The 18,968-nt window shown below is 41.0% G+C and overlaps 1 protein-coding gene across 1 annotated transcript in view; it reads right to left on the reverse strand.

The window, feature by feature from the left end:
* col27a1b (collagen, type XXVII, alpha 1b) overlaps nt 1-18,968 on the reverse strand; it is a 591,032-nt gene that overhangs the window by 499,058 nt on the left and 73,006 nt on the right. The window contains exon 3 of the mRNA XM_059993655.1: nt 8,818-10,244. Within this exon, the coding sequence (XP_059849638.1) occupies nt 8,818-10,244 (1,427 nt within the window). The remainder of the gene's footprint in view (nt 1-8,817; nt 10,245-18,968) is intronic.

Below are 18,968 nucleotides of genomic sequence, written 5' to 3' on the forward strand. Positions count from 1 at the left end.
TCACTCTTAAACACACAATTTACAAAGCTTTAGCCTGCAGCACTGTGGGCAGACAGATCTAAATGGGCACCATCTTCTCAGAGAACAGAGAGAGAGAGACCAAATTCCTTGTAATGTAGTTCATCGCCTCCAATGCAAAGTAATTTCATTGATATGGAATTTATGTGATATTGAAACATAACTAAGAAGAACAGGTTCACTGACCTAACAATGTTTTCTGCATCCTTTCACAAAAATCAAATTGCTTTATTCTTCAATGTTCTCCAAAGAAACACAACATAAATGAGCAAAAGCAAAATCATCACACTTTGAATTTCAAGAGACTATTTTAAAAAATTCAAGATTCAAGATTGCTTAATGTTATTTCTGGTACATAAGTGTAAAAGAGAATTAAATAATTGTTACTCCCTATCAATACAGCAAAAAAAACCCCACAATAACAATGAAACTGCAATAACTATAAATACATAAGGTAGCTTATATATACATAGATTGATGGTATATCCACAAAGTGACCCTAGGCACAGGAGTGTTTGTACACAAGATGACTGACAGGAAAAGTAGTGGTGGCTGGAATTGTGGAGGGGTGGGTTAGTGAGTGGAGGTGATGATCAGCCTTACTGCTTGGGGAAAGCAACTGTTTTTGAGTCTACGTGGATGTTATGTAGCTGACAGTTGCACATAACATTAGTGGTTCATCAAGACAAATGATAAATGCTATATAAATTGCACTTATTTGATGAAAAACATTTCAAGGCAGTTCATAAAGACAATGTCAAAGAAAAATGTGCAATGGGCTTTTGGAGGGGATATTACTTCCTTGTGAAGTCCATTACAGCAGGTTCTAAGATGGCATTCAGAATCTGATGTCAGTAGGTCCCTTTCATGACAGGTACTTTTCCAACCCTCTCCACCCCCAAGAATTTGGCTCTAAGACCTCATCAAAACTGACCCTCAGACAACTTTTAATGAATGGTGGAGAGGTTTTATATTCCCAACAATTCCCACAAGACTTTCTTATCAATTAATTATTTACTAATTGCCCTTACTGTTTCTTTTTGTAAGTGGAAATAACAGTCAGCAAGCATACAACAAGGTTCTTCACAACCGAATGGGATTTTATGTTGATGCTAGCTGAGAAATAATGTTAGCCTTAATACCAGGAAGCTGGAAACACAAGAGATTGCAAATGCTAGAACGAGGAGCCAAAGAAATGAGAGAATTACACAGAGCCATCTCATCATACAGCAGGAGAACATTTCTCTGAAGGAACAACGCCAAGATAGTCATAAACAGAAACCAATGGTCTGTAATTTCAGCTAGCATTTACATAAAACTCTTCAACAAACATGGGTGAATATGGGATAGAATCAGAATCAGGTTTATTATGACTGGCATGTGACGTGAAATTTGTTAACTTAGCAGCAAACTACGTATATTGAATTATTAAAAAATGTGCAAAAATAGAAATACTGTATATTAAAATGAAGTGAGGTAGTGTCCAAAGCTTCAGTCCTTTTAGAAGCTGTTTCTGGATCGCTGAGTGTGTGCCTTCAGGCTTCTGTGTATCTCCTACCTGATGGTAACAGTGAGAAAAGGGCATGCCCTGGGTGCTGGAGGTCTTTAATAATGGAAGCTGCTTTTCTGAGACACCACTCCCTAAAGGTGTCCTGGGTACTTTGTAGGCTAGTACCCAAGATGGAGCTGACTAAATTTACAACCTTCTGCAGCTTCTCTCGGTCCTCTGAAGTAGCCCCTCCATACCAGACAGTGATGCAGCCTGTCAGAATGCTCTCCATAGTGCAACTATAGAAGTTTTTGAGTGTATTTGTTGACATGCCAAATCACTTCAAACTCCTGATAAAGTATAGCCACTGTCTTGCCTTCTTTATGACTACATCAGCATGCTGGGACCAGGTTAGATCCTCAGAGATCTTGACACCCAAGAACTTGAAGCTGCTCACTCTCTCTACTTCAGATCTCTCTATGAGGATTGATTCCCAGGTCCCTGGTTAAAACAGCATGTAGATTACATAACAACCATTTAAAATAACTACTGTAGTCTCCATGTTTTCCTTCAATGGATGGGGAGGTGAAGAAACAGATTTATTTTGATATTTAGTTTGGAAGGATGAAAAGGGAAATTGGAAAGTGCCCATGAGGGTCTGATGATGGGCCAGGAGAAGAGGGGTGAAGGGAGGGAAGAACCCTTCCTTTCCAGTCCCGATAAAAGAACTTGGCCTGAAATATCAACTGTTTATTCCACTCGAGAGATGCTGCCCGACCTGCTGAGTTCCTCTGGAATTTTCTATGTGTTACTATGAATCAAACTCTGATCCCTGCACCACACCACCTGTCACAGGGTCCAATCAGAGATACAATCATATAATATCACTCTCTGGCATCCCCTATTAAGCCAATGTTAACCATATACCATATAACAATTACAGCACGGAAACAGGCCATCTCAGCACCTCTAGTCCGTGCCGAATGCTTACTCTCACCTAGTCCCACCTACCTGCACTTAGCCCATAACCCTTCATTCCTTTCCTGTCCATATACCCACCCAATTTTTTTTAAATGACAAAATTGAACCTACCTCTACCACTTCTACTGGAAGCTCATTCCACACAGCTACCACTCTCTGAGTAAAGAAATTCCCCCTTGTATTACCCCTAAACTTTTGCCCCTTAACTCTCAACTCATGTCCTCTTGTTTGAATCTCCCCTACTCTCAATGGAAAAAGCCTATCAACGTCAACTCTATCTAACCCACTCATAATTTTAAATACCTCCATCAAGTTCCCCCTCAATCTTCTACACTCCAAAGAATAAAGACCTAACTTGTTCAACCTTTCTCTGTAACTTAGCTGCTGAAACCCAGGTAACATTCTAGTAAATCTCCTCTGTACTCTCTTTATTTTGTTGACATCTTTCCTATAATTCGGTGACCAGAACTGTACACAATACTGCAAATTTGGCCTCACCAATGCCTTGTACAATTTTAACATTACATCCCAACTCCTATACTCAATGTTCTGATTTATAAGGCCAGCATACCAAAAGCTTTCTTCACCACCCTATCCACATGAGATTCCACCTTCAGGGAACTATGCACCATTATTCCTAGATCACTCTGTTCTACTGCATTCCTCTATGCCCTACCATTTACCATGTATGTCCTATTTGGATTATTCCTACCAAAATGTAGCACCTCACACTTATCAGCATTAAACTCCATCTGCCATCATTCAGCCCACTCTTCTAACTGGCCTAAATCTCTCTGCAAGCTTTGAAAACCTACTTCATTATCCACAATGCCACCTTCCTTAGTATAATCTGCATACTTACTAATCCAATTTACCACCCCATCATCCAGATCATTAATGTATTAATTTAATCCAGTTGACTGCTTCATCCTGAATGCTAAGTGACTTAACCTTCTGGATCGGTCTCCCATGCCGGACTTTGTCAAAGGCCAAACTAAACTCCATGTAAAGTCCATCCACCACCTTTCCTTCATCAACTTTCTTGGTAACCTCCTCAAAATCCTCCTTAAGATTGGTCACACATGACCCACCACACACAAAACCATGCTAACCATGCCCAGTTAGGTCTCATCTATCCAAATATGTATGGGTCCTCTCTCTTAAAGTACCTTCCAATAATATACCCACAACTGATGTCAGGCTCACTGGCCTATAATTTCCTGACTTATTCTTGAAGCCCTTCTTGAACAATGAAACAACGGAACAACATTCACTATCTTCTAGTTCTCTGGGACCTTATTTATGGCTAAGAATGTTTAAAATATCTCTAACAGGGCCCCTGCAATTTCTTCACTTGCTCCTCATAAGGTTCTAGGGTCACCTGGTTAGGTCTTCCTGTTTCACAATCCAGATATGATCCACAACCTCACTACTCTTTTGCCTCAATTCTATAATCCCTGTGCCTGTCTCCTGAGTAAATGCAAATACAAAAAAAAATCATTTAAGATCTCTCTCATTTCTTCCAGTTCCATGCATAGGTGACACCAGTGACCTTCAACAGGACTAACTTTGGTCTTTGCTACCCTTTGGCTTTTCATATAGCTATAGAAACTCTTGGGTTCTCTTTTACCTTTGTCTACCAGAGCAATCTTGTGTCCTCTTTTAGTCCTAATTTCTCTCTCAAGTGTTCCCTTGCATTCTTTATACTCTTTAAGCACCTTATTTGATCCTAAATGGCTATATCTGATAAGTCCCATCCGCTTTTCCTTTACCGATGTTTCAATGTTTTTTTAACAAAGGATCCCAAAGCCTGTCAGCCTTGTATTCCAGCATGGCCATGCAGATTCTGGACTCTCAATATTTGATTTTTTAAAGTTCTCCACTTATCAAGCATCTCTTTTCATGAAAACAGCCTATCCCAATCCATGCTTGCTAGATCCCTCTGATGCCATCAAAATTGGCCTTACTCCGATTTAGAATCCCAACCCAAGGACCAGTCCTATCCTTCTCCATAACTGAAACTAAGGGAGTTATGATCATTAGATCCAACGTGTTCCTCTACACACACTTCTGTCACCTGCCTTGCCTCATTCCCCAAGAGGAGATCAGTATCATACTATCTAGTTGGGACCTCTACATATAAAGGAAACTTACCCAAACAAAGTCTATCCTATCCAGTCCTTTTTCAGTATGGGAGTCAATATGTGGATGATTAAATCACCTACTATCACAATCTTATTTTTCTTGCAAATATTTGCTCTCCCTGTACAAATTTGTTCCTCTAAATCTCACTGTCCATTAGGTGCTCTACATTATAATCCTATTAACAAAGTCATCCCTTTCTTATTCTTCAATTTGACCCAGCTTGCCTCTGTAGATGAGCCCTCCATTATGTTGACTGTTGTCATTGCCATGACATTTTCCCAGATGAGTAATGCCATGCCTCTGCTTTTAATGCCTCACCCTCCATCACAGGGGTTCCCAACCAGGGGTCCACAGAGTCCACAAGGGTCCTTGCTTAATGGTGTTGGTCCATAGCATAAAAATAAGCCAGGAACTCTATGCTCTATCACGTCTAAAGACATTGGAACCCAAGAACATTGTGCTGGCAAGTTCTGCCCCTCCTGCAACAAAATCTTACTAATAGCTACAACATCATAATTCCAAGTGCTGATCTATGCTCTCCAAGTTCATCTGCCTTATCTACAATACTCTTGCACTGAAATGGACAGACCTCAGAACATTAGTCTCACCATGCTTATCAACCAGTCAGTTTCTGTCTTAGCTTGTAGGCTAAACATCTACTTTCTCCAAAGCCACTCCACTTGCTGCCTTTGCCACTCCGGTTTCCAAACCCCATGTAACTCCAACCTAAAATCTCTGGAGCAGCACTAGCAAACCTTCCTGCAAGGATAGTGATCCCCCTCAAGTTCAGGAGCAAACCACCCTTTTGTACAGGTCCCATCTGCAATGGAAGAGAGCCAAATGAACCAAAAATCTGAAGCCCTCCCTCCTACGCTATCTCCTTAGTCATGCATTAAAATGCACTATCTTCACATTTCTTGACTCACTAGCATGTGTGATTGATAGCAATCCTGAGATTACTGTCCTGGATGTCCTCTCTTTTAAATTAACTAACTCCCTGAACTCACTTTGCAGGACCTTGTTATTGCTTCCTGCCCATGCCACGGGTACCAATGCAGACCACGAGGAATGAGATTCAGTCCTTAGCAAGAGGTGACTTGGGAACAGGGGAAGTAGAGTCTGTGTGGATTGAGCTGAGGAACAGTAAGGGTAAAAAGACCCTAATGGGTGTTGTGTACAGGCCCCCAAACAGTAGCGTGGATATTGGGTACAAGTTGATTAGGGAGTTAACATTGGCATGTGCTAAAGGTAATGCAGTCGTTATGGGAGATTTCAACATGCAGGTGAACTGGGAGAATCGGGTAGGTGCTGGACCCCAGGATAGGGAGTTTGTGGAGTGTCTAAGGGATGTATTTTTGGAACAGCTTGTGCTTGAGCCAACCAGGAACGAGGCTATTTTGGACTTGGTGATGTGTAATGAACAGGAATTGATAAGTGATCTTGAAGTAAAGGAGCCATTAGGAAGTAGTGATCATAACATGATAAGTTTTTATCTACAATTTGAGAGGGATAAGGGCAGATCAGAGGTGTCAGTGTTGCAATTAAATAAAGGAGACTACGGAGCCATGAGGGATGAGATGGCCAAGGTTAAATGGGCGGATCCCCTGGCAGGAAAGACAGTGGATCAGCAGTGGCAGATATTCTTGGGGATAATACAAAAGCAGTTCATTCCAATGAGAAGGAAGGATTCAAAGAGGGGGAAGGGGCCACAGTGGTTGACAAAGGAAGTCAGAGATTGTATAGCATTAAAGAAAAAGAAGTATAACAGGGCTAAGATGAGTGGGAATACAGATGATTGGGAAAGTTTTAAGGAACAGCAGATCTTAACTAAAAAAGCAATACGGAGAGAAAAAATCAGGTATGAGCTCAGTCTAGCCAGGAATATAAAAGGGGATAGCAAAAGCTTTTTTAGCTATGTGAAGAGAAAGAAGATAGTTAAGAACAATGTTGGCCCCTTGAAGAATGAATTGGGAGAAATTGTTATGGGAAACAGGGAAATGGCAACAGAATTTAATGCGTACTTTAGATCTGTCTTCACCAGGGAGGACACAAGCAATCTCCCAGATGTATGGATGGGCCAGGGTCATAAGATATCAGAGGAATTGAGACAGATTGACATTAGGAAAGAAACTGTGATGAGTAGACTGGTAGGACTGAAGGCTAATAAATCCCCGGTCTGCATGGTCTGCATCCGAGGGTTCTAAAAGAGGTGGCTCAGGAAATTGCGGATGCAATGGTAATCATTTTCCAAAGTTCCTTAGATTCAGGATCAGTTCCTGAAGATTGGAGAGTGGCTAATGATATCCCACTTTTCAAGAAGGGAGGGAAGGAGAAAACGGAGAACTAACATCAGTCGTGGGGAAGATGCTTGAGTCCATTATTAAGGACAAAATAGTGGCACATCTTGATGGCAGTAATAGGATTAGGCCGAGCCAGCATGAATTTACCAAGGGCAAATCATGCTTGACTAATCTGTTGGAGTTTTTTGAGGGTGTAACAAGGATGTTAGACGAGGGTAAGCCAGTGGATGTTGTGTACCTAGATTTTCAGAAGGCATTCGATAAGGTGCCACATAGGAGATTGGTGAGTAAAATCAGAGCTCATGGCATTGGGGGCAGGGTTTCAACATGGATAGAAAACTGGTTGGCAGATAGAAAGCAAAGGGTAGCAGTGAATGGGTGTTTCTCGGACTGGCTGGAGGTGACTAGTGGGGTGTGTATTGGGACCACAGCTCTTTACGATTTATGTTAACGATTTAGATGAGGGCATTGAAAACTATATCAGCAAGTTTGCTGATGATACTAAACTGGGTGGCAGTGTGACATGCAAAGAGGACGTTAGGAGAAAACAGGGAGACTTGGATAGGCTGGGTGAGTGGGCAGATACTTGGCAGATGTCATCCAATGTGAATAAATGTGAAGTTATCCACTTTGGAAGCAGGAACAAGAGGGCAGAGTATTGTCTGAACGGTGTAGAGTTAGGTAAGGGAGAAATGCAAAGAGACCTGGGAGTCCTAGTGCATCAGTCAATGAAGGTGAATGAGCAAGTGCAACAGGCAGTGAAGAGGGCAAATGGAATGTTGGCCTTTATTACAAGGGGAATTGAGTACAAGAGCAAGGATGTCCTTTTGCATTTGTACAGGGCCCTGGTGAGACCACACCTTTAATATTGTGTACAGTTTTGGTCTTCAGGTTTAAGGAAGGACATTCTGGCAATTGAGGAAGTGCAGCGTAGATTCACTAGGTTGATTCCTGGGATGGCAGGGCTGTCTTACGCAGAGAGATTGGCGGGATTGGGCTTGTACACGCTGGAATTGAGGAGATTGAGAGGGGATCTGATTGAAACATTTAAGATAATTAAAGGATTTGATAGGATTGAGGCAGGAAATATGTTCCAGATGTTGGGAGAGTCCAGTACCAGAGGGCATGGATTAAGAATAAGAGGTCAGTTATTTAAAACAGAGTTGAGGAAGAGCTTCTTCTCCCAGAGAGTTGTGGAGGTGTGGAATGCACTGCCTTGGAAGACGGTGGAGACCAATTCTCTGGATGCTTTCAAGAAGGAGCTAGATAGATATCTGATGGATAGGGGAATCAAGGGATATGGGGACAAGGCAGGGACTGGGTATTGATAGTGAATGATCAGCCATGATCTCAGAATGGCGGTGCAGACTCGAGGGGCTGAATGGTCTACTTCTGCACCTATTGTCTATTGTCAAAGAAGAAAGATATTATGCCGTGTACTCTTGATATGGAAATTACATCAGGGATACAAAGATAACTTACATCAGCAAGCATCCAGGTCAATTTCTGGAGTAATACAAATGACCGCTGCACATTTCACATCAGAAAGCTATAATTTTTTAATTGCATTTGGCTGCAAAAAGAACATATCAGGAAAATTAACTTTGCAGCAAGGATTTTCAAAAAATATTTTGAGTGATTCAATGCTCTAAGTTTTATTTATTAATGGCTGTTTTTGGTAGTTTGCACTCCTTTGGGCGATATGCTAATAGGACTTAACCAGTTGTAGGCTGTTACAGCTTTTCAAATGTGAAATTTGACTCCAGTGTTTGCATGGCAAATACTTTGCAAATTGGGCATGATGACTGAAGTTTGAGAAAAGACCTGTGGTAAACAAAAATATAGAATACATTCAAAAAATATAAAAGTCGACATGAATCTTACCATTGGTCCAGGGTCTCCTTTTATACCTAGAAGTTTGTGAAATCGTGGATCAATGGTAAAACTTTCCATTCCGAATGTTTGGTATCCGTCTGTGGCAGCTGGAGTTATAGACATCACAGTGTAGGTACCTCTGGAGTCATTTGGAGTTGTCAGATTTGGCTCATTTTTAGTTTCTGGTGTCTGTTTGTTTCGCCTCTCTGGTTGCCGGTTCAGTCTTTGCAGCGATTCTTCCACAAATTCTGTAGAGGGCTTTTGTGTCTCAAATCGACTTTCAGTGGATTGGTATTCTGATTTCATTTTTATTGGCTTTGCTGACGTTGGGTTTGTTGTCACATTTACAATTACTTTAGCTTTCTTCTTCGTGTCTTGCTCTGTTGTGTTATCAGGTAGTTTTTTGCTAACCTGTCCTTTCTGCCTCTTTGCATTACTTTTTCCCGTGGATTTGTCTAGAGCTGCATGGGACCGCATCGTAGCAGGGGCTGTGGTTGGAAATTTGATATGAGGAGGAACCTGGAGAAACTCAGCGCTTGGGATCAGTGTCGTCGTTGCTGGCTGCAGAGTGGAGAAAGCAGTGCTCTGGTGCTGTACTGACAAATGGGCAGGCTGGGACGTGGTGTCAAAAGACGATCGCTTATTGATCTGGATGTTAAAGTTTGGCACCGTTTGAGACATGCCCAGAAAAGCCGACTTATCGGTGCAGTTGTCATCCTTCCCAGTCCGTTTACGCAGCGTTAATGGAGAAGAGACAGCAGATGAATTAGGAGAACGTGGTAAAAGAGGAAGAAGTGGGAAAAGGTTCGGCCGGTAGATATCTGCCAGCCTACACTGTTTTTTAATATATTTGCAATAATTATGAGCTGCTTTTGCAGAGGGATAAATATCAAACTGACAGATGGCTCCTTCAAACTGAATTGAGTTTTGGTTCATTTTTCCCAAAAGAAAGGAACCATCTGGATCTAAAGAATCTTCTTTTTTGAAATGCAAATTTGCATTAGTGCGATTCTTCCCACAAGAAGTATACAGAGTAACCTTTCGGCTCCTGATGTTGATCGCCATGTGATGCCACTGGCCATCATGAACATCATAATCAAAATAAACAGACTGTTTGTGTCCTACGTACACAATGATTTTACCTGGTATAAACTGAATACCAAGCTGTAGTTTTTTCTTCTTATTTCTAACAGCAAATAAAAAAGCATTGTTGATGCGATGTGAGCAGAGGCTCAAAACTATGGCGAAGTTAGCACCATATGAGGCAGGAATGAGTGCTGCGACAGATGTTTTGATACGTGCTCGCTGAGTGAGAATAACGCCTGATTTAAAAGGAATGACTCCCTGAGGAACCAAGTGGGACGTTACAGAAGATGGTGATGACTGTGATTGTGCTTTTTTCCCGATAAGGCCCAGCCTTTGGAGAATGTCCACATCTGAAAAGTAAAATTAACAGAAAGTTAATTAATTATTAAGTCTATACAGGTGAGATCTTAAAATAGTCTGTTTTACAATCGATCTAAGTAAGAAAAAGATCATTTTGCCTCGAGAGTTTCTGACATTCTTTTGCTATTCTATCAAATTCAAGAATTTACCATCAAAGTTTGATTTAGAACATGTTTAAGAATTAGAAGCAGGGTCAACTATTTAGACACTCATGGCTGTTCCACTGAAGAGAGCCATAGCTGACCTTTTCCATCAGTACACTTTCCTCTACGTGTCCCATCCACGCCCCTTGATTTTCTTAACACATAAAACTCCATCAAGGACTGAGCTTCCACAGCCCTCTTGGATATGGAATTGCAAAGAAATTTCTTTTCACTTCGTCATATACCTTGAGAAGTGAGCACTGGTTCTAGACATCCAACCTGGAGGAACATCTACCTTACCAAGCATCGTAAGAATTTACTGTATTCCAATAAGATATCTTCTTGATAAACCCAAGAGAATACAAGCACAGCCTACTTAATCTCTCCTCATACTAACATGCTCTTTCTCTGTATCTCCTTCCATAGGCAGGGACGCCAGGCCTATTCATGCAATCTCACTGAAGTCCTCTAAAAGTCCAGTAAGACAACCCTATTGCATTACTGAAATTCCATTCTATTGCAATGAAGGTCTAAAATTTGCCTTCACAGTTACTTGCTAAACCAGTAAATTAAGTTTCAATGACTTGTGCACAAGGATATCAAGTTCTTTCTGAACATGGACACCGAACAATCTCTGAACATTGACAAACATTGTAATTTTCTATTTTTGATAAAACAGTTGACTTCACATAGACCTGCATTTTAATTTACTTAACACATCCTTATGCGTTCACTTAACCTGACTATGATACCTTGAATCCTTTCTGCCAAATGTCACACAGCCAAATGCCACTGTGCTTTATAGCCCCTCAAGTGATGAAAAACCCACTTTCAAATTCCCTCATTGGCAGTTTTACAGGAAGTGAGTTCCAGAGAGTCAAAGAGTTTTTCTTGACACTATAACTCTTGGACAGGATTTTAAATGTGCTAATAGGAACAGTGTTTATTGTGCAGAGAACATTCTGGCAGTCTGTTGTGAAAAACATTAATACATACAAAGTATATAACATTCTTAATAAATATCTTTTCTGACCAAAGGGCATTTTGTTTTTAGCTCCATGCAGAACATCCCTAGTTTCACTTGTCAAGCTCTATAACCACAATTTTTAATCCCTGGAACAAATTTGGGAAATCCTTTCTGCACCCACCGTAGGGACTTTTAAGACAATGAGTTGACTGCAAACTTTAAAATTCAAAACTTTCTTTTCACCACAAAAAAACCTACATGTAACTTTCACTTTTTTAATACCAAGAGGAACAGGGTACATTCCTTTCAGAAAAGACACACAAGACAGAACAAAAGGAAATGACTCCCACACCTCAGCATTCGGTCATGATGGTCGATATCGCAAATGACACATTTCACTGTATGTTTTGATGTTAATGTGATAAAATGAATCTGTATCTACTGATGTTTGGTGTCTTAGGCTATTTCCATGCTGTCGCTGAAGATGAAACAAATGCTAATATATACTGAGGCTTCACCACCCAGACGTTCCCAACCTGGAGTCCACGGGCTCCTTGGTCAATGGTATTTGTCCATGGCATAAAAGAGGTTGGGTACACCTGCATTAGAGGAACAACAGTTCTGTCTAATATATCTGAATGTTTGCTGGCCCGTCCAGTTATCGATGCCGCATATACACAGTTACCACACTCTTCACTTTGCCTTCATCACTGCACATTTTCAGGAGATATTCCCTGCATCAAACCAGCACTCTGCAGAGGGGATGTGTTACCTTACTGTTGTTCTGGATATCACTAAAGACTAATTCATATTCTAGCCCCGCAGACGAGAGGTGCATTTCATATGGAGTTACACTGTGGGCTTCAGTCAGATGAGGAATTTTAGGAACTATTGTGCCATTTTTCCAAGGGAAGAAGTTTAACTCTAGTACTCGTCTAGGGGATTCAGATGAGAATTACAAGACAGTATCATACATGGGAAGTGTGCCTGTTGTATGTTAAAATGGCTGATATTTTAATCCAACCTGGTTAACAGAATTTAAGCAACATGGAAGAGGGGGGATTGGGGTGAGGTTCCATCTCTAATTTCTTGCAAATCCTTATGCAGAGTTAGGAATGCATCCTTTGCAATCCATGTTTGATAAGGTCACTGACATGCAGATAATGCAGCCAATTCCTGGTGCACCAGGAAATGTGGATGGAAGTCATCTAAACCCCTCAGCATAAACCTTTAACCCAGGAGTTCCCAACTTCTTTAATGTCATGGACCCCTACCATTAACTGAGGGATCCATGGATCCCAGGTTGGGAACTAACTGCTTTAAATGTTTAACAATCATCAGGATGATTTTCTCTACTCGAGGTAGAAGAGAAAAAGCTCCTTCTGCGGCCTCCTTACACTGTGGACTAAAAGGGACAGAATGTGGCATAGTTTGACCACTAATGATTGGATAAAACAACAGTTAACTCAAACATGACAGGCAGAATTAAACAGGCACAAGTGTAACACACCTCCATCAGCAACGTTTTATAAAATGTCAGCTTCTCAATCCTTTGCAGTTGGGGAGCTGGAGATATGGGATTAACTCACTGAACAGCCTTGATGAATAGAATTAGTGGACAGCTTTCTCTTCCCATCCTCCATCAGGTATACCTGTCCTACCCGCAACATCATCAGGCAGCTCCAACTCAAGTAGCATCTTAGCAGAAGCACCACAGGAACATTTATAACAAAGAGGTAATGTGGAGAATTGACAGGGTACTTCATTCATAATCCTGGTATAAAGTTTCCAATTCCCCAGCTGGTCACTAGAGTTCCCTAACAGTACAGAAATAAGCATCAAACATACCCATACCACTTTAAATCATCCAACTTCCCTGTGAGCTGCCAGTGATTTTCTAACACAAGAAAACATGACCCAACTTCACTTGGCGCCACTCAAAACAGCACTACATGATGGATGATACTGTTTAGTGAATATTCTAGGAACCAACGTCTTTATCTGTATGAGCATGTACATACTCGACTAAATTTTGCCAGCCACACAATTCTTGCAGAAAGGCCATTCTTGAAATTTAGTCACAAAATAGCACTGAAGTTCAGTTATATACTGATAACCCACAGAACTATGTGATCTAATCTTAATATGAAACAGTCTGATTTTTTTAAGTGACGAATTGAAATTATTCCCCATTATTCTTGGCCAACTGAAGAAATTTAGATTTAACGTTAAGGGAAAGAGAAACCTATCCTTGACAGTACACACATGTTGAATGATTGAAACAACTGATGTATTGCAGTCCTTCTAGTTTCAAACGCTGCAGGAACCTGAGGATTTTTCAATGCAGGTTGTGTAATGGAGCCAAGGGAATAAGCTATAGGAGAAAAAAATAGAACTCTGGTTGCACTGTGCTTTAAAATTTAAGTCTGTTCCAAACTGGCTTTAATCCAATCTCCTCTATGCACAGAGAACCACTAAAGTCCTCTATGCTGAACCAATTGCCGGAATGATTTGCAACAGTTCCACACATTCAACATTAATATTTTCATGAAATATTTAGAGCACGGTGCCTCAAACTGGTGGAATGACATACTCAGACTGTAACCACAAAATGCTGGAGAAACTCAGCAGGTCAGGCAGCATCTATGGTGATGAATAAACAGTTGCCATTTCAGGCCAAGGTGTTTCTTCAGGACTGAAAAGGAAGGGGGAAGATGCCAGAATAAAAAGGTGAGGGGAGGGGAAAGAGGCTAGCCAGAAGGTGATAGGTGAAGCCAGGTGGGTGGGAAAGGTAAAGGGCTGGAGAAGGAATCTGATAGGAGAGGAGAGGGGATCATGGAAGAAAGGAAAGGAGGGTCCCGGGGAGGTGATAGGCAGGTGAGAAAGGCAAGAGTGAGGATTGGAAGAAAAGAGTAGGGGGAGTAAAGTTTTTACTCAAACCAGAACGTGTAGTGATAGTTGTAGGCTAATCCGATCACATCCTTAGGTTGTGTTGGTTGTTAACACAAATAACACATTTCACTAACAAGAGATAATCTGCAGATACTGGAAAACCGGGCTACATACACAAGATGCTGGAGGAACTCAGCAGGCCAGGCAGCATCTGTGGAATAAAGTACAGTCAACGTTTCACACCGAAACCCTTTGGCAGGACGGTCTTAATTTTATTTATTGAGACAGAACGCAGAGTAGAACCTTCTGGCCCATTGAGTCACACTGTCCAACAATCCCCCAGTTCAATCCTAGCCTAATCACAGGATGATTTACAATTACCCTTTAACCTACCCACCAATATGCCTTTTTGAGTTGTAGGAGGAAACCAAGCTCCCGGGAAAACCCACACAGTCACTTGGAGAACGTACAAACTCCTTGCAGGCAGTGGTGGGAATTGAACTCGGGTCACCTGTACAGTAGAGTGCTGTGACTCTATTAAATAGTCTTATTACTAAGCCTTATTACTAAGTCCAGCTCCTGGTCTTTACATGTGGCTTAGCTACTAAGCTTGGCGGACCCATTTCTTCTGACAGGAGAAGGGGCAAAACATGCTACTGATGCCTTAGAAACCAGTCGCTTCGGGCAGATGGGGCTCATCAGCCGTGGTTGGCAGCTCGTCTAGGAGATGGAAAACTCTGATCTCTACCTTCCACTGCCTTGCAGCTGTACCCACTCATGGGGAAGGCTTCCAGAGTAAACCCCGATGGAACAATCCAGAGTTGGAGTCCCTAAGGCAGTCCTTTGTTGAGTTCTGCGACACCGCTGGTGCCAAACTGTATCGGTCTCTGCCATTCCTTTGGGTTCATCAGTTTGTGTGAAGAGGGGCAGCTTGCTCTCTCTATTGTACAGCCATGTCTTGTGTATTTAGACACCAACTTTCATGGTCAACCCTGTCCAATGGTGGCCTCAAGAGGTACATGTGACAATATATATTGTATATTTGTACATACATAAACTATACAGCATTTGTTTCCTGTCATCCATATATGCGTTGCCATTAAAACATTTCTTTAGCTTTATTACATTTTCACTTTAGTAATTTGTTTGTAATTATTTTCTAGTTAAAGTTAAGGTGGTTGAAAGCAAATTCATTGTCTGTGATGTATCGTGGCATGCGATGACATCACACCCGGTTTTGCTGCGTCTTGTGGGAAAATACCGGTTTGGAGAAACGGGAAGGAGGGGGCTTGTGTGTGCAGGATCAGCACCAGAAAAGTTTTCATTCTACGCACTAAGATACATCATAGAAGCAACGCCGTAAGTTCATTTGACAATCAATATGTTGAAGTAAAAATGTTAATGCTGATTCTGTTAAAAGTAATGACAGTTGATGAAGTTTATTTTCTTGTGCTATTGAAAGCGTTGCTGGATAGTTTGTGTTGAAGTGTATTTAAAGCTGTTGATGGCATAGGTAGAATCCGACTGTATGTTGTACTTTAATGTAATATAGTTTGTTGTAGTTATACTTGTACAAGTATTTATGATGTAAATGTGATGCCAAGAAGGGAACAAATACTGTATATATTTTGGATTGTTCTATCAACAGTTTTCACCATATGTTAATGTGGAAGAGTGAACAGTAAATGGTTAATCTTACTGCGATCGTGCCTTCATTGACTACAGTTTAACTCGGTGTTAAGTTCAGAGTTTCTACACCTGTACGAGAACAGTACAACATAATAGTGGCAATTCATTGTTTTCTGTAATGGAAATTCATTTCCATTGACTTCAATTGAATGAATTTCAGAAACAGTGCTTTATATTTTTTCTAACAGAAAAAGGAATTTGGTCCATCAATTTGCCAGCGCTCACAGAATTCCCCTCATCGCCCATTACCCCACTTATTTCCCTTAACCTATTCAAATATGTTCATCAACTCCTCCATATTCACCAGCCAGCCATTTACACAAGGGCAATATTAGAAAGAGAATTTTATTTCTTAATCCATCTCACAACATGAGGGAGTAAAAATCTTTACACTGTGTGTCCGTCGCAATGTACAAGCAATAAAGAAGGGAAATGTTGGAGGGTATTGCCCAGACACTAAGATCAGAATTGGGTTTATAATCACCGGCATGTGATGTGTAATTTGTTAACCGAGCAGCAGCAGTTCAATGCAATACCTAATCTAGCAGAGAGAGGAAAAAAATGAATAAAATAAAACATAATAATAAATAAAGAAGTAAATCAACTATGTATATTGAATAGATTTTTAAAAATGTGCTAAAACAGAAATACTGTACATTTAAAAAGTGAGGTAGTGTCCAAAGCTTCAATGTCCATTTAGGAATCAGATGGCAGAGGGGAAGGAAGCTGTTCCTGAATCACTGAGTGTGTGTCTTCAGGCTTCTGTACCTCCTATCTGATGGTAACAGTGAGAAAAGAGCATGCCCTGGGTGCTGGAGGTCCTTAATAGTGGACGCTGCCTTTCTGAAACATCACTCCCTAAAGATATCCTGGGTACTTCGTAGGCTAGTGCCCAAGATGGAGCTGACTAGATTTACAATCTTCTGCAGCTTCTTTTGGTCCGTATATTGTATACATCACACACACACACACACACACACACACACAGATAGACAATCGGATCAATATGCATTGATAAATCTAATGGCCTGGTGAAAGCAGCTGTCCCATAGTCTGTTGGTCTTGGCCTTCACGCTGTGGTACTGTTGCCAGACAGAAGCAGCTGGAACAGTTTGTGGTTGGGGTATGGCAATCGTAGATAGTTACCAGACCAGCACATCACTGGGGGCATTGGGGAGTTTTCTTGGTCCTAATGTCAACACAGATGGACCAGGGTAAGCAGCTGGTGATATTCACACCTAGGAACTTGAAACCCTCAACCTCATTGCTGTTTAATGCAGACAGGAGCATGTGCATGGCCCCTCTTTCTGAAGTCAGATCTTTTGTTTTCTCCACTCTGGAGGGAAGATTATTATCATAACACCGTATCACTAAGAGACACTGACGATGCAAAATTGTGGTTGAAAGGGGTTTTGACAAAATGTGGATGCAGAGAGTTCTCCAGTTGTAGCAGCAAAGACTTGAAAGAGGGCTTAATTCATCCAATGTTTCAGCAGCAGGGGTGCCAATTTGGCTGCGATTTTAATTGGCATTTGCAGGTACTCATTTTACATTACAAGCAGAAGCAATAGGCAGAACAGAATGATTGTGACACCAAACCCCCACCACAACAAGCAGTGTCAGTAGGTACCAGGCTGCCATGCATTTTGCATCTACAAGAATTCCAGCACTCAGCAGGAGCAAGAGCTACATCCCTACAAAAACACAGGGGCTGTTTAAAGCGACCAAAGGTCAAGGATTTGATAACCGTGGAAAGGAGCTTGTTGGCATTGAATATTTGAGTCTTTAGTTCAGAGCTCTAGTCAAAGCTGAAAATCACCCTAAATTTAAGCATAAATCTGCTGCTGCCAATCAAGGAGCTTTGGTAGTTATTCCTTTAGGTCTGCAGCTTAATGTTGAGAAATCTTTTCCTCTTATTGTGCCAACAGTAGTATGCAGAGAGAACTGAGTGATTCTCGTGGATAAAGAGCATCCAAATGGTTCAAGGATCCAGAGATTGCATCTCATCTTGTTAGTGCCAGATGAGAATCCAATGGATGCAGAGACACAGACACTCCTTGAATGTTCGGCTGGTCTTCAACTCGTTACAAACACTGGCATCTACTAAATGAGAAGCAATCAGGACCTCTTTACCCTTTTGTATTTACTAATGAACGGTATCAGAATCAGAATCAATATCACTGGTATATGTTGTGAAATTTGTTAACTTTACATCAACAGTACAATGAAATACAGGATAAATAAATACAGAGAAAAAAACTGAGTTACATATATAAGTAAATATATATATATATATATATATATATATATATATTAAATAGTTAACTTAAAATAAGTAGGGTAAAATAACAGAAATAAAAATGTTGTGAGGTAGTGTTAAAGGGTTCAATGTTCATTTAGAAATTAGACGGCAGAGGGCAAGAAACTGTTTCTGAATCGCTGAGTGTGTACCTTTAGGCTTCTGTACCTCCTACCCAACAGTAACAGATTGAAGGCAGCATGTCCTGGGTGTTGGTGTCCTCAATGATGGACACTGCCTTCCTAAGGCACTGTTCCTTGAAGATGTCTTGGATACTACAGAGGCTGGTACCCATGAAAGAGCTGACTAATTTTACAAGTTTCTACAACTTATTTCAATCTTGTGCAGCAGATTCCACCCCCCCCCCCCCATTCCAGACAGTGATGCAACCAGTCAGAATGCTCTCCACAGTACATTTGTAGAAGTTTTCAAGTGCTTTAGTTGACCAAATCTCCTGAAACTCCAAATTATATAAACCACTGTCTTGCCTTGTTTATAGCTGCATCAATATGTTGCTTCCGGGTCACATCCTCAGAGAGATTGATACACAGGAACTTGAAATTGCTCACTCTCTCCACTTCTGATCCCTCTATAAGGATTGGTTTGTGTTCCCTTGTCCTAATCTTCCTGAAATCTACAATCAGTAGTGTGGAAGTGTAAAAGTTCACAGGTCGTGGAAACACTTAGCAGGTCATGCCACAATAATGGAAAGAGAAACAACTAA

The sequence above is a fragment of the Hypanus sabinus genome, chromosome 18 (assembly GCF_030144855.1).
Source record: "Hypanus sabinus isolate sHypSab1 chromosome 18, sHypSab1.hap1, whole genome shotgun sequence".
NCBI classification, from domain to species: domain Eukaryota; kingdom Metazoa; phylum Chordata; class Chondrichthyes; order Myliobatiformes; family Dasyatidae; genus Hypanus; species Hypanus sabinus.